The 15634-nt window shown below is 38.5% G+C and overlaps 1 protein-coding gene across 1 annotated transcript in view; it reads left to right on the top strand.

Annotated features, from left to right (window-relative positions):
* Nucleotides 1-15634, top strand: part of CTNNAL1 (catenin alpha like 1) — a 58194-nt gene that overhangs the window by 5552 nt on the left and 37008 nt on the right. The window contains exon 2 of the mRNA XM_033858377.2: nt 11715-11904. Coding sequence (XP_033714268.1) covers nt 11715-11904 — 190 coding nt within the window. The remainder of the gene's footprint in view (nt 1-11714; nt 11905-15634) is intronic.

Raw genomic sequence — 15634 nt, 5'->3', positions numbered from 1 at the left:
TTCAGATGATTTTTTAAAAGCCCTGGGCTAAGTCGCAAGCACATTTTCTACAGAGCAGCTCCCCACCTTCTTTAATAATCACTTTATTCTTCCTGTCAAAATTCCCACTCCCAGTCTTACAATGCTTTTATCCAAGGAAGGGAAGAGGGATATCTGCCACACAGCTCCACCCTGGTGTGGAATGTTATTCTACCACCCACTAGTCTTTTCCTGTCTGTGATAGATTTACTTCACTCACCGTAATACAGACCCTTTAATTAATCTCCAGGGTAGCTCCCCTGTCTTCCCATTTCTCTCTGCGTTGTCCTGGAAGCTTCTTAGGATCTTTGTCTCACTAAGTTGGAGATGAATACATATGGGACTCTGCTGATTTGTGTATGTGAATATATGTGTTTTTAATTGCAAAGGAAAAACACATAAATAGTGTATAAAGAGAGTGAAAGTGCCCTTTTTCCTGCTTTTAAAGACCTCCTCATGATTCGGTGTGTTTTCTTCCATACTGGTTGCTATAGCTGATTAGCTGATTTTTCTATCTAATAATTTTGAGAATTTACTAATGAGTTAAGCCCAGGGATGAACTTCTCTCTCCTGGGCTGACTCCCTTGTTTTTCAGGTCCCAGGGAATTAAATAAAGCTTTGTTCTTTTATCTGGCCTACCTTTTTTTTTTTTTTTTTCTCCCTGGGTCTTCACTTGCTTTCTTATCTTCCCACAAAATAAGTAAACTAAGATAATCCATTTCAATCAAGAGATTACTGTCAGTTATTCTAGAAAATAAGAATAACATCACAAACAAGGGGAAAGAACAGAGATTCTAGAAATGTGAAAAGGGCAATATCTAATCATTATGTAATGCTTACTAAATACCAGACACTATTCTAAGTACTTTATTTACATATACTAATTTATTCTCCACAATGACCTTATGAGATGGGTACTGTTATTACTCCTGTTTTTACAGATGAGAACACTGAGTCACAGAAAGGTTAGATAACTTGCTATATAATCATATGACAGAGCCAGAACTCAAACCCAGGCAGAGTGACGCCAGAATTCATGCTCTTAACTGCTAGGCTATACTTTGTCGGCGATGAGAACTTCTTGACACCCTTTGTTAGAAGGTATCAAGTAGGTCCGGGTTCTTACTCTTTTATTCCACAGGAGAGTTCTTCAATATATCAGATCCTCTTTCTTCCCCATGGGATACCTTCTCTGCCCTCTTTTCCAGTTCATTCAGACATTCTCTACACTCTGGTGTTAGGGCAACTCTAGGTTGTGACTCCCAATTTAATATGCCTCTTATTTTTGCAGAATAATAGCTAAAATTTTATTTGGCACATTCAAGGCAATTTTACCAGCTGTCAGTCTCCTGATTTTTTTTTTAACGTCTTTATTGGAGTATAATTGCTTTACAATGTTGTGTTAGTTTCTGCTGTATAACAGAGTGAATCAGCTATATGCATACATATATACCCATATCCCCTCCCTCTTGCATCTCCCTCCCACCCTCCCTATCCCACCCATCTAGGTGGTCACAAAGCACCGAGCTGATCTCCCTGTGCTATGCCGCTGCTTCCCACTAGCTGTCTGTTTTACATTTGGTAGTGTATGTATGTCAGTGCCACTCTCTCACTTCATCCCAGCTTACCCTTCCCCCTCCCCATATCCTCAAGTCCATTCTCTATGTCTGTGCCTTTATTCCTGTCCTGCCCCTAGGTTCATCAGAACCATTTTTTTTTTTAAGATTCCATATATATGTGTTAGCGTATGGTATTTGTTTTTCTCTTTCTGACTTACTTCACTCTGTATGACAGACGCTGGGTCTATCCACCTCACTACAAATAACTCAGTTTCATTTTTTTTATGGCTGAGTAATATTCCATTGTATATATGTGCCACATTCATCGTTGATGGACACTTAGGTTGCTTCCATGTCCTGGCTATAGTAAATAGAGCTGCAATGAACATTGTGGTACATGACTCTTTTTGAATTATGGTTTTCTCAGGGTATATGCACAGTAGTGGGATTGCTGGGTCATATGATAGTTCTATTTTTAGTTTTTTAAGGAAACTCCATACCGTTCTCCATAGTGGCTGTATCAATTTACCTTCCCACCAACAGTGCAAGGGAGTTCCCTTTTCTCCACACCCTCTCCAGCATTTATTGTCTCTAGATTTTTTGATGATGGCCATTCTGACCGGTGTGAGATGATATCTCATTGTAGTTTTGATTTGCATTTCTCTAATGATTAGTGATGTTGAGCATTCTTTCATGTGTTTGTTGGCAATCTGTATTATCTTCTTTGGAGAAATATCTATTAAGGTCTTCTGCCCATTTTTGGATTGGGTTGTTTGTTTTTTTGTTATTGAGCTGCATGAGCTGCTTGTAAATTTTGGGGGTTAATCCTTTGTCAGTTGCTTCATTTGCAAATATTTTCTCCCATTCTGAGGGTTGTCTTTTGGTCTTGTTTATGGTTTCCTTTGCTGTGCAAAAGCTTTTAAGTTTCATTAGGCCCCATTTGTTTATTTTTATTTCCATTTCTCTAGGAGGTGAGTCAAACTGGATCTTGCTGTGATTTATGTCATAGAGTGTTCTGCCTATGTTTTGCTCTAGGAGTTTGATAGTGTCTGGCCTTACATTTAGGTCTTTAATCCATTTTGAGTTTATTTTTGTGTATGGTGTTAGGAAGTGTTCTATTTTCATTCTTTTACATGTAGCTGTCCAGTTTTCCCAGCACCACTTACTGAAGAGTCTGTCTTTTCTCCATTGTATATTCTTACCTCCTTTATCAAAGATAAGGTGACCATATGTGCCTGGGTTTATCTCTGGGTTTTCTATCCTGTTCCATTGATCTATATTTCTGTTTTTGTGCCAGTACTATACTGTCTTGATTACTGTAGCTTTGTAGTATAGTCTGAATTCCTCTGGCTCCGTTTTTCTTTCTCAAGATTGCTTTGGCGGGGCTTCCCTGGTGGCGCAGTTGTTGAGAGTCCACCTGCCGATGCAGGGGACACAGGTTCGTGCCCTGGTCCAGGAGGATCCCACTGCGGCTGGGCCCGTGAGCCATGGCTGCTGAGCCTGTGCGTCCGGAGCCTGTGCTCCACAACGGGAGAGGCCACAACAGTGAGAGGCCCGCGTACCGCAAAAACGATTGCTTTGGCTATTCGGGGTCTTTTGTGTTTCCATACCAATTGTGCAATTTTTTATTCTAGTTCTGTGAAAAATGCCATTGGTAGTTTGATAGGGATTGCATTGAATCTGTAGATTGCTTTGGGTAATATGGTCATTTTCACTATGTTGATTCTTCTAATCCAAGAACATGGTATATCTCTCCATCTGTTTGTATCATCTTTAACTTCTTTCATCAATGTCTTATAGTTTTCTCCATCTCCCTCTGCTATATTTTGGAAGAGTTTTAGAAGGAAGGGTGTTAGCTCTTCTGTAAATGTTTGATAGAATTTGCCTGTGAAGCCATCTCGTCTTGGGCTTTTGTTTGTAGGAAGATTTTTAATCACAGTTTCAATTTCAGTGCTTGTGATTGGTCTGTTTATATTTTCTATTTCTTCCTGGTTCAGTCTCGGAAGGTTGTGTTTTTCTAAGAATTTGTCCATTTTTTCCAGGTTGTCCATTTTATTGGCATATAGTTGCTTGTAGTAGTCTCTCATGATCCTTTGTATTTCTGTAGTGTCAGTTATTACTTCTTCTTTCTCATTTCTAATTCTGTTGATTTGATTCTTCTCCCTTTTTTTCTTGATTAGTCTTGCTAATGGTCTATCAATCTTGTTTATCTTCTCAAAGAACCAGCTTTTAGTTTTATTGATATTTGCTATTGTTTCTTTCATTTCTTTTTCACTTATTTCTGATATGATCTTTATGATTTCTTTCCTTCTGCTAACTTTGGGTTTTTTTTTTTTTTGTTCTTCTTTATCTAATGCTTTAGGTGTAAGATTAGGTTGTTTATTTGAGATGCTTCTTGTTTCTTGAGGTAGGATTGTACTTCCCGCTTAGAACTGCTTTTGCTGTGTCCCATAGATTTTGGGTTGTCGTGTTTTCATTGTCATTTGTTTCTAGGTATTTTTTGATTTCCTCTTTGATTTCTTCAGTGATCTCTTGGTTATTTAGTAGCCTATTGTTTAGCCTTCATGTATTTGTATTTTCTACAGATTTTTTCCTGTAATTGATACCTAGTCTCATAGCGTTGTGGTCAGAAAAGATACTTGATATGATTTCAGTTTTCTTAAATTTACCAAGGCTTGATTTGTGACCCAAGATATGGTCTATCCTGGAGAATGTTCCATGAGCTCTTCAGAAGAAAATATATTCTGTTGCTTTTGGTTGGAATGTCCTATAAATATCAATTGAGTCCATCTTGTTTAATGTGCCATTTAAGCTTGTGTTTCCTTATTTATTTTCATTTTGGATGATCTGGCCATTGGTGAAAGTGGAGTGTTAAAGTCCCCTACTTTTGTTGTGTTACTGTCAATTTCCCATTTTATGGCTGTTAGCATTTGCCTTATGTATTGAGGTACTCCTGTGTTGGGTGCAAAAATATTTACAATTGTTTTATCTTCTTCTTGGATTGATCCCTTGATCATTATGTAGTGTCCTTCTTTGTCTCTTGTAATAGTCTTTATATTAAAGTCTATTTTGTCTAATATGAGAATTGCTATTCCAGCTTTCTTTCGATTTCCATTTGCATGGAATATCTTTTTCCATCCCCTCACTTTCGGTCTGTATGTGTCCCTAGGTCTGAAGTGGGTCTCTTGTAAACAGCATATGTATGGGTCTTGTTTTTGTATCCATTCAGCCAGTCTGTGTCTTTTTTTTTTTTTTTTTGTGGTACGCGGGCCTCTCACTGTTGCGGCCTCTCCCGTTGCGGAGCACCGGCTCCAGACGCGCAAGCTCAGCGGCCATGGCTCACGGGCCCAGCCGCTCGGCGGCACGTGGGATTCTCCCGGATCGGGGCACGAACCCGCGTCCCCTGCATCGGCAGGCAGACTCTCAACCACTGCGCCACCAGGGAAGCCCCAGTCTGTGTCTTTTGGTTGGAGCATTTAATCCATTTACATTTAAGGTAATTATTGATATGTATGTTCCTGTTACCATTTTCTTAATTGTTTCAGGTTTGTTTTTGTAGGTCATTTCCTTCTCTTGTGTTTCCTGGCTAGAGAAGTTCCTTTAGCATTTGTTGTAAAGCTGGTTTGGTGTTACTGAATTCTCTTAACTTTTGCTTGTCTGTAAAGGTTTTAATTTCTCAATCGAATCTGAATGAGATCCTTGCTGGGTAGAGTAATCTTGGTTGTAAGTTTTTCCCTTTCATCACTTTAAATATGTCCTGTCATCCCTTCTGGTTTACAGAGTTTATGCTGAAAAATCAACTGATAACCTTATGGGGATTCCCTTGTATATTATTTGTTGCTTTTCCCTTGCTGCTTTTGATATTTTTTCTTTGTATTTAATTTTTGATAGTTTGATTAATATGTGTCTTGGTGTGTTTCTCTGTGCATTTATTCTGTATTGGACTCCCTGTGCTTCCTGGACTTGATTGACTATTTCCTTTACCATGTTAGGGAAGTTTTGGACTATAATCTCTTCCAATATTTTCTCAGACCCTTTCTATTTCTCTTCTTCTTCTTCTATTTTTTTTGCGGTATGCGGGCCTCTCACTGTTGTGGCCTCACCCATTGCAGAGCACAGGCTCTGGACGTGCAGGCTCAGCGGCCATGGCTCACGGGCCTAGCCGCTCCGCGGCATGTGGGATCTTCCCGGACCAGTGCACAAACTCGCATCCCCTGCATCGGCAGGCAGACTCTCAACCACTGCGCCACCAGGGAAGCCCTCTCTTCTTCTTCTGGGACCCCTATAATTCTAATGTTGGTACATTTAATATTGTCTCAAATGTCTCTGAGACTGTCCTCAATTCTTTTCATTCTTTTTTCTTTATTCTGCTCCCTGGCAGTTATTTCCACCATTTTATCTTCCAGCTCACTTATCTGTTCTTCTGCCCTAGTTATTCTGGTATTTATTCCTTCTAGAATATTTTTAATTTCAGTAATTGTGTTGTTCATCATTGTTTGCTCTTTAGTTCTTTTAGATACTTGTTAAATGTTTCTTGTATTTTCTCCATTCTGTTTCCAAGATTTTGGATCATCTTTACTATCATTACTCTGAATTCTTTTTCAGGTAGGTTCCCTATTTTGTCTTCATTTATTTGGTCTCGTAGGTTTTTACCTTGCTCCTTTGTAACATATTTTTTTTGTCATTTCTTTTCTTTTCTTTTTTTTTTTTTTTGATGGGTGGTGCTGTGTTCCTGTCTTACTGGTTGTTTGGCCTGAGACATCCAGCACTGGAGTTTGCAGGCAGTTAGATTGAGCTGGGTCTTGGTGCTGAGATGAGGACCTTTGGGAGGCTTCACTCCGATTGACATTCCCTGGTCTCTGAGGTTCTCTGTTAGTCCAGCGGTTTGGACTCGGAGCCCCCGCCATAGGAGCTTGGGCCCAACCTCTGGCCTGGGAAGTAAGATCCTGCAAGGTTCTCTGCCTATGCCCATGGCCCCTGCAGCTCCTTCAGGCATATGTGGGGAGCAGGCCCCAGCTCTGGGAGCACTCAGCCGTGGGACTTGCCACGCCTCCCCTGATTCTTAACGTAATCCTGGGAGGAAAGAGGCTGTGTAGCGACTGAGAGGCAACTTATTGCCTTTGTGACCTTGGGAAAATTCTTAACCTTTTCAAATTTCAGGTTTTTAATCTGTAAGATGAGGGTAGTAACAGTATCTACCTCACAGAGATGTAAGCATTGATTGAATCAGTACATGTAAAGCACATCAGATAGCGTTTGCTGTTGTGCTTAATGTTAAATGTTAACTAGTTTTATTTTTTGCTTGATAAGGAAATGGAAGTTTGGTCTCACTTTTGTTAAACTGTGTTTAAGTATGTCTATGTAGAAAGCACGACTGAAAAGAACTATGCCAAGTTGCTCACAAGGTGGTGGGATTATGGGTCACTTTTATTTCTTAGGGCTTTCCTATATTACCCCTTCCCGTTTTTAAAAACAATCAACATGTATAACTTTTTGGATCTCCCTTTTAAAAAGTTTGAAAATAATTTTAGGACATATATAGACCTTTTTTGTGTATAAATTTATTTATTTTATTTATTTATTTTTGGCTGTGTTGGGTCTTCATTGCTGTGTGCGGGCTTTCTCTAGTTGCGGTGAGCAGGGGCTACTCTTCGTTGTGGCACGTGAGCTTTTCATTGTGTTGGCTTCTCTTGTTGCAGAGCACGGGCTCTAGGTGCACGGGCTTCAGTAGTTGTGGCACGTGGGCTCAGTAGTTGTGGCTTGCAGGCTTTAGAGCGTAGGCTCAGTTGTTGTGGTCAAGCTGGACCAGGGCTTGAACCTGTGTCCCCTGCGTTGGCAGGTGGATTCTTAGCTACTGCGCCACCAGGGAAGTCCCATACATAGACCTTTTAATAAGAAATTTTATAAATTGACTTGGCTCCTCCAAATTCAATTTGAAATGCATACCTGTATTTGGACTGAATATTTTGCAGAGTGCTTTGAGTAAAAGGAAGATAGCCACACCTAATTATGCACTGGGGAGGATGCTTGTAGTGAAAGCAAAATGTGTGTTTCAGAACTGAACAATAGTTGGTATTTTAGCCTAATTGCAGGATCTTTTCTTTACAATTGAAAAGTCTAAACTTTATAAAGGATTTAATAAAAACAACTTAAACTTCTTTTCTCCAGAGTTTCTTCCAACATGGTTGTTTGGAACAGTCAGTGGTGGTCAAGTTCTCTGTTCTCCAGGTGATACTAAGAGTTCCCTAGGATGTATCAGGTGTGGAGAAGGACTAAGCTGGTGCTCATAGTATTCATATTTGTTTCCCTGCTTCCCATAACCCATAGTTATCCTCAAAATTCAACCATAGAAACACTTCTTTGATGGACTACCTAGTAATTTTAGGTAATATTTTATCTTGAAGAAAGTATTTTTCCCTCTAAAAACAAAAACACTCAAAAAACCCAGGAAGATTGAAAAGCTCCACTAAAGGAAAGAGTATGGGGTGGACTTTGGTGTCAGATAAACCTGGGTTCAAATACTAAACTAGGCCGCTTCTTAGCTGTGTAAGCCAAGTACTTAATTTCACTCAGCCTCCGTTTTCTTATCTTGAATAGTATGTAAGGATTAAATAAGAGAGCTAATGATAATATGCCTCTGAGTACTTAAACTGGGTACTATGTTAAATATGATACCACATCATTTTCTTTAATCCTCTTGTCAGTTGAGAAGTCAGAGGCAGGGAAGTCAGGTTGGCTAAGTGGTGAAGAGGCTAGGCTCTTGAGTCAGAGTATCTGGATTTAAATCTTAAATCTCCTACTCTTCTTGATGTCTAATTTCCTTAATCTCCATGCTGTCTAGTTTTCTCATTTCTGAAATGGGGATGATATTAGTACCTATTTCATTGGGATTTTGTGGGGCATTATAATGTAGTACTTAAAAGTGTGGTCTCTGCCAGCGTTATCCTGATACCAAAGCCAGATAAGGACACTATAAGGGAAAAAACCAAACCAAAACAACAACAGCAAAAAACTATAGGCCAATATCCCTGATGAATACAGATGCAAAAATTATTAACAAAATACTAGCAAACTGAATTCAGTAGCACATTAAATGGATCATACACCATGATCAAGTGGGATTTATCCCTGGGTTGCAAGGATGGTTCAATATACGCAAATCAATAAATGTGATACACCACATTAATAAAATGAAGGAAAAATTATATAATCATCACAATACGTGCAGAAAAAGCATCTGACAAAATTTTAACATTCTTTCATGATTGAGTATATAAAGAATGTACCTCAACATAATAAAGGCCATATATTATAAGCTCACAGCTAACATCATTCTCAACAGTGAAATGTTGAAAGCTTTTTCTCTAATGTCAGGAACAAGACAAGGGTGTCCATTCTCACCACTCCTATTCAATATAGTACTGGAAGTGTTAGCCAGAGCAGTCAGGCAACAAAAAGGCATAAAAGGCATCAAAGTCAGAAAGGAAGAAGTAAAATTATCTCCATTTGCAGATAACATGATCTTATATATAAGGAAATCCTAAAGACTCCACCAAAAAACTGTCAGAACTAATAAACAAATTCCTAAAGTCGCAGGCTAAAAAAATCAACATGCAGAAATTGGTGTTGTGTTTCTATACACTAAAAACAAAGTATCTGAAAAAGAAATAAAATGGTACCATTTACAATAGCATCAAAAATGATAAAATACTTAAGAATAAATTTAACCAAGGAGGTGAAAGATCAGTACATTGAACACTATAAAACTTGGATGAAAGAAATTGAAGAAGACACAAGTAAATGGAAAGATAAGCCATGTTCATAGGTCAGGAGAATTAGTATTAAAATGTCCATACTACCCAAAGCTATCTATAGCTTCAGTGCAATTCCTATCAAAATTGCAATGGCATTTTTAACAGAAATAGAAAAACAATCCTGAAATTTGTATGGAAGCACCAAGACCCCAACTAGCCAAGACATCCTGAGAAACAGGAAAAAAGCTGGAGGCATCACACTTCCTGATTTCAAACTATACTACAAAGCTATAGTAATTAAACAGTAGGGGACCGGCATTAAAATAGACACATGGTCCACTGGAACAAAATCCAGAGCCCATGCATACATAGTAAACTAATATTTGACAAGGGAGCCAAGAATACTCAATGGGTAAAGGATAGCTTCTTCAATAAATGATTTGGGAAAACTGGATAATCCCATGTAAAAGAATGAAATGGGACCCTTATCTTATACCACTCACAAAAATTAACTTGAAATGGATTAAAGACTTAAGTGTAAGACCCAAAGCCATAAAACTCCTAGACAAAAACATAGGGAAAAAATCTCCTTGACATTGGTCTTGGCAATGATTTTGGGATATGACATCAAAAGCACAAGTAACAAAAGCAAAAATGGACAAATTGGACTACATCAGTCTAAAAAGCTTCTGTACAGCAAACAATCTGATTTAAAAATGAGCAGAGGAATTGAATAGACATTTTTCAAAAGACATACAGATGGCCAACAGGTACATGAAAAAATGCTTAAAATCACCAATCACCAGGGAAATTCAAGTCAAAACTACAATGAGATATTACCTCACATCTGTTAAAATTGACTGTCATCAGAAAGATGAGATAAGTGATGGTGGGGATGTGGAGAAAAGAGAATGCTTGTGCACTGTTGGTGGGAATGTAAGTTGGTGCAGCCACTATGGAAAAGAGTATGAAGATTCCTCAAAAAATTTAAAAAATAGAACTACCATATGATCCAGCAATCCCACTTCCTTCATAGAAGGAAGATCAACTAATCTCAGGTAGCTACACAGATACTTTCTATCACATTGTCCTATTTTAATATTTTGCATAGCATTTACAATTTTTTTTTTAACCTATGTGTGTAATTATTGTGTCTCCTCTCACACCACTAGAATGTAAGGTCCATGAGAATATGGGCCTTTTCTTCCTTGTTCATTGCTGTTTCATCATTGCCTAGAATTTTGTTTGACATATGATAGGTGTGCAACAAATATATTTTGTACAATTGGATTATTGTTATTTTGATAGACTGTAAACAGAATAAGGGCAGGATTGTGTTAGTCTTGTTCAGTGATGCATCCTCAGGACCTGGATTCTAGGAAATTTTCAAAATTTGGAAGATAATATTATAGATGAGGAAATTTAGAGAGGTTAAGTACATTTCCCTAGGTCATTTAGTTAGTAATGGCAGAGCCAAGGATCAAACCCAGGCCTTCCTGACTCTAAATTATTAATACCATAACACATAAAGTGCTTGGCACGTAGTTGCCACTCAAAGGGCAAGTCCCTTCCTCTTCTCTTAATTCACTATTCTTGTCTTTGTTAATATATTTATATAAATCATTTCAAAGTTATACACAATGGACATGTACCATTTGGGATTTATATTTTTCATGTAACATTCTTTAAATATTTTCATATGTCACTATAGTTCAGGTACTGATTTTCTAGGACATTTTGAAGATTTGTATTTGTTTCAACCAGCTTAACTTGTCACCTTTTATATTTTATTTCAGGGCCTGGAGTCAAGTGTTAAAGGTCTTGGTATTTCGTTTACTTTGAGTCTGCAACAAAACTGAGAGAAATATAAAACATAGATTATAGTGGTCCTTCTAAAGTGTAAACAAGTATGGTTCATGTACCATTTTGTACAACCTACACACTGTGCTAGGCAGTGGAGTGGAATGCGCGGTGAAGAAGATGCTGTCTCTGCTCTCGCAGTAGCTCAAGTCACAGTAGAGGAATCTAGACCTGACGTGCTTTGGTTTTATGTGGATTCTTTGAATGTAATGATCCACCTTCTCCTACTTTTCTCCTGTCTTTAAGATTTGTTGAAATGTCTGGAGGGCTTATAGAACTGTGTGCCCTGGATAACTGCCCTCAGGTAAACTTAGAATTGTTATTAATGGAAATGTTGTCCTCAGGAGGGTTGCAAGATGATTTGCTCCTTGTCTTTGGGTTGAAGCATTAAAACTATCAATTAATTTAGTGTATTAGGCTAGTGTAGTATGCTGGGCTTAATTTTCTTGGCCATTGTGATACAGCTTTAAAAAAAAGTATTGAGATAAAATTTAAGCAGGTTGCTTTTATCTTTTATTTTTAGATCACCACACTTATTAATCATAAAGATAATACCAAAAAGTCTGATAAAACTCTGCAAGCAATTCAACGTGTAGGACAAGCCGTAAACTTGGCAGTTGGAAGATTTGTTAAAGTAGGGGAAGCTATAGCCAATGAAAACTGGGACTTGAAAGAAGAAATAAATATTGCCTGTATTGAAGCTAAACAAGCAGGTATGTTAAAGCCTACTTATACGAATTTTCTTGCTTTGGATATCATGACAAATTATTGTCTTATTTTGAGTAAAGATGTGTACTGTGTTTTAGCCCTTTTATTACTGATGCCTGGGTCATTAAAGCCCTAGATTAGCGTCCAGGAATATTGAATTTCTCTTGGATTAAGTCCTAAATCTGAAACATTGAATTCTTTCACTGGGCAGGGTAGAAGCCCACCATCCTGGCCATCAGCCATTGAATGCAAGAGGTATAGAAGGAACATGAGGCATGGACTCTACTGTCAAGGAGCATATTAGCCTATTTGCCATCACGTAGGAAATGGAAATAAAAATAAGCCTGTTCCTGTCTCTACAGCAGACAAATCTGACTTCAGATTTCCCGATGCCTCACAAGTCTATAACTGGTGGCATAGAAGTTTGAGAGAACCTGGGGAGTTTTGACGGATACAGATAATTCAGCTTTGTTAAAGTGTCATTTATCCACCTATTCTTTAAATAAATATTTACTCAGTGCTGGCCATGTGCCAGGCATTCTTCTAGACCAGAGGGATATAGCCACATAGAAATCAGTATATAGTCTGCCCTCGTGGAGCTTGCATTCTAGTGAGGGAGACCATAAACAAATGAATAAATAGATATGTGCATAAGGACAGGTGGCGACAGTTATCATGGAGAAAATGGTAAAGCAGAATAAGGGTTAGGAGACCAAAGGAGGTATATTTTAGGGAGGGCAGGGTTTTTCAACTTTGATGCCGTTGACATTTTGGGCTTGATAATTCTTTGTTGGGGGTGCGGGCTGCCCTGAGCATTGTACAGTCCCTAACTTCTACCTATCAGATGCCTGTAAATCCCTTCTTCCCCCATTGTGACAGCCAAAAATGTCTTGACATTGCCAAATGTCCTCTGAGGGATCAAAATGGCCCCCCCCCAGTTGAGAACTACTGAAATCGGGGGGTGGAGTCAGGAAATCTCTCTAAGGAAGTAACACTGAAGCAGAGACTGCAGTGAAGTGAGGACCCCAACTATATGAATATCTGGGGGAAGGACATTCCAGGCAAGGAGAAGAGCAAGAACAGGTATGGCTTTCTAGGCAAAGATAGGAACTTTGGGCCGTGTTCTAAGTGTCACAGTGGGGCTAGTGGAAGGTTTTGTGCAGGATGGTGACATAATCTCATTTATATTTTAAAAGGATCCCTGGTGGCTGCTGTAGGGAGAATAGATTTTAGGAGGTATGGGGGTGAAATCAGAGACCAGTTAGGAGGCTGTTGTAGTGGTTCAGGTGATAGACGATGGTGACTTAGACCCAGTGATAGCACTTGAGGTGGTGAAAAGGAGTTGCATTTGGTTATATTGAAAAGGTGGAGCTGGTAGGATTTGCTGATAGTTTGGATGTGGGATGTGATGGGAAGAAGAGTCATGGATAACTCCAAGGTTTGATGGGTAAATGGTGGTACTCTTAATTGAGATGGGCAACCCTGAGAGAGGAGCAGGTATGTTTGGAGGGTCATCATGGGGGGAAGGGAGTGGGTGAGATAAGGCCAAGTAATGTGGAGGAGCCAACCAGGCAATACATGGCCCTAATGTTATATGAATGACTTCAGGTACTATTCTATACTTGATAGATTGAGGAATTTGGGGCCAGCTGAAAGACAATAAATTTGTGTTAGAAATCTTTCTGGTAGTACGGAGGAAATGAACAAATGAGGGTTGATTGAGAGAGTTGAGACTAAAGGCAGAGAGATTAATGTGGAAGCTTTTCCAGTAAACCAGGCTAAACCAAGACAGTGTGTTAGGGATATGAAAACCAGAAAGAGTACACTAAATATTCACTGAGATGATTAAATGATAGAACTTGGTTATTGGCTAAAGCAAAGGGAGGATTCTGACTTGACTCTTGGGTTTCTAGCCATCACTAAGATATAGAATAGATTTATGTAGGGAAGGGGGATGGCCTTATTCTATTCATAATTTATGTTTTGCCTACATATTAAAAGAGATTTAAGGGAATTTCCTGGCGATCCAGTGGTTAGGACTCGGTGCTTTCACTGCTGTGGCCCGGGTGCAATCCCTGGTCGGGGAACTAAGATCCTGCAAGCCGTAGGGTGTAGCCAAAAAAAAAAAGAGAGAGAGAGAGATGTAAAATAGTTAACAATTAAACACATGTTTAATAAACCCATTAAAATAGGAGATGAAAATAAATATACTAGAAACTTTGGCCAACATTGTTACTCTAATTAAACATGAAATTTATCTTTGTACTTCCTGGAAAGCAAGACAAGAAATGTGGGAAAGAAGGGGTTATATAATTCTCATTGTTTGTTGAAAGGAAACAAACCAGCTTGTCAAGAGGAAAGTGACTTTTTTTCCTGGAACTAAATTGTGTGGGCACTTATACAAGAGACATTATTACATAATGCCGTGGACAATTCAACAGAAAACGTAGAGATGTTTTTCATGTTACTGTTTCTTAAGCAGACCCTTAATTAAAGCAAGAGTAAGGGTTTTTAAAAGAAAGGGCAGCCTGAGTCCTCACCTTATTGGCTTCGTAGCATGTCACTGTGCTCAGTGTAAGGTGAGAAGAGGATGTGTACACCTACCCCAGCTCCAGTAGACTGTGCTGCCCTGCAAGTCCTGTAAGCCTAGGAGCTCCATGCAGGTGTCTTTTGGATGCTGTCTGGTGTCATGGGCTGCTCCTGTTGTCTCTTCTCACGTGAAGTGCTCTTTCCCTTCTTGAGAACTGCCTCTTACGGTCACTCAGATAATATAATGAGAATGGTGCCTCCTGGAGTTGTAGGATATGGAAGCCTTATTTTCTCTTAACATATACAAATTTAAGACTTAAGTCACTCCTGGAATGTTTCTAGCCCACTCAGCTCATAGTAGTCATTTTCTCCTTTGGACCATTTAATATTCACTTGAGGGGAATAATGTAAAGTAGTGATAAAGAACTGTGGCTTTGGAGTCAATCCCAACTCTTCCACTTGCTAGCAGTGTGATATTGGACAAGCTACTAAACTTTTTTAAACCTCAGTTTTATAATCTATAAAGTGGGGATATTAGTGTTTATAGCAGTGTTTTGGCATAATGCATGTATGCATTTGGCACATAGAAAGTGCTCAATAGATATTAGTTGTCATTGTAATGATTATTTCTAACTTTTCATTCCCTGTGTTGAACTTTTGCATTGTGTTTTTACTTTTTTCTAATTGAGGTATATTTGACACACAACATTTTATTAGTTTCAGGTATACAATGTAATGATTAGATATTTGTATATATTGTGAAATGATCACCACAGTAGGTCTAGTTAACATTCACACATAGTTACAAGATTTTTTTTTCTTACAGTGAGAACTTAAGATTTACTCTATAGCAACTTTCAAATATGCAATACAGTATTATTAACTATGGTTGCCAGGCTGTGCATTACATCCCATGACTTATTTAGCTTATAACTAGAAGTTTGTACCTTTTGAGTGCACCCATTTTGTCCACCCCGCAACTGTTTTTACTTTTTACTTGGCTTCTAGTCAAGTTTTACATTTTCTGTGGGCACTCAATAAATATTTGTATTTGACCGACTTTGAGTTTTTGCTTTAAGACATAACACTAACTAGTTACATATAACAAGTTAAAAAATGACAACCATGAAACTATAAGGCAGCTTTGTGACTTTTCCAGGGGACTAGTTTCTGAACAGTCTATACTTGGAACAACTTTATAATGTT

This window comes from Tursiops truncatus, chromosome 6 (assembly GCF_011762595.2).
Source record: "Tursiops truncatus isolate mTurTru1 chromosome 6, mTurTru1.mat.Y, whole genome shotgun sequence".
NCBI lineage: Eukaryota > Metazoa > Chordata > Mammalia > Artiodactyla > Delphinidae > Tursiops > Tursiops truncatus.
The sequence above is the reverse complement of the archived record's forward strand: the minus strand, read 5'-3'. Positions and strand labels throughout refer to the sequence as shown.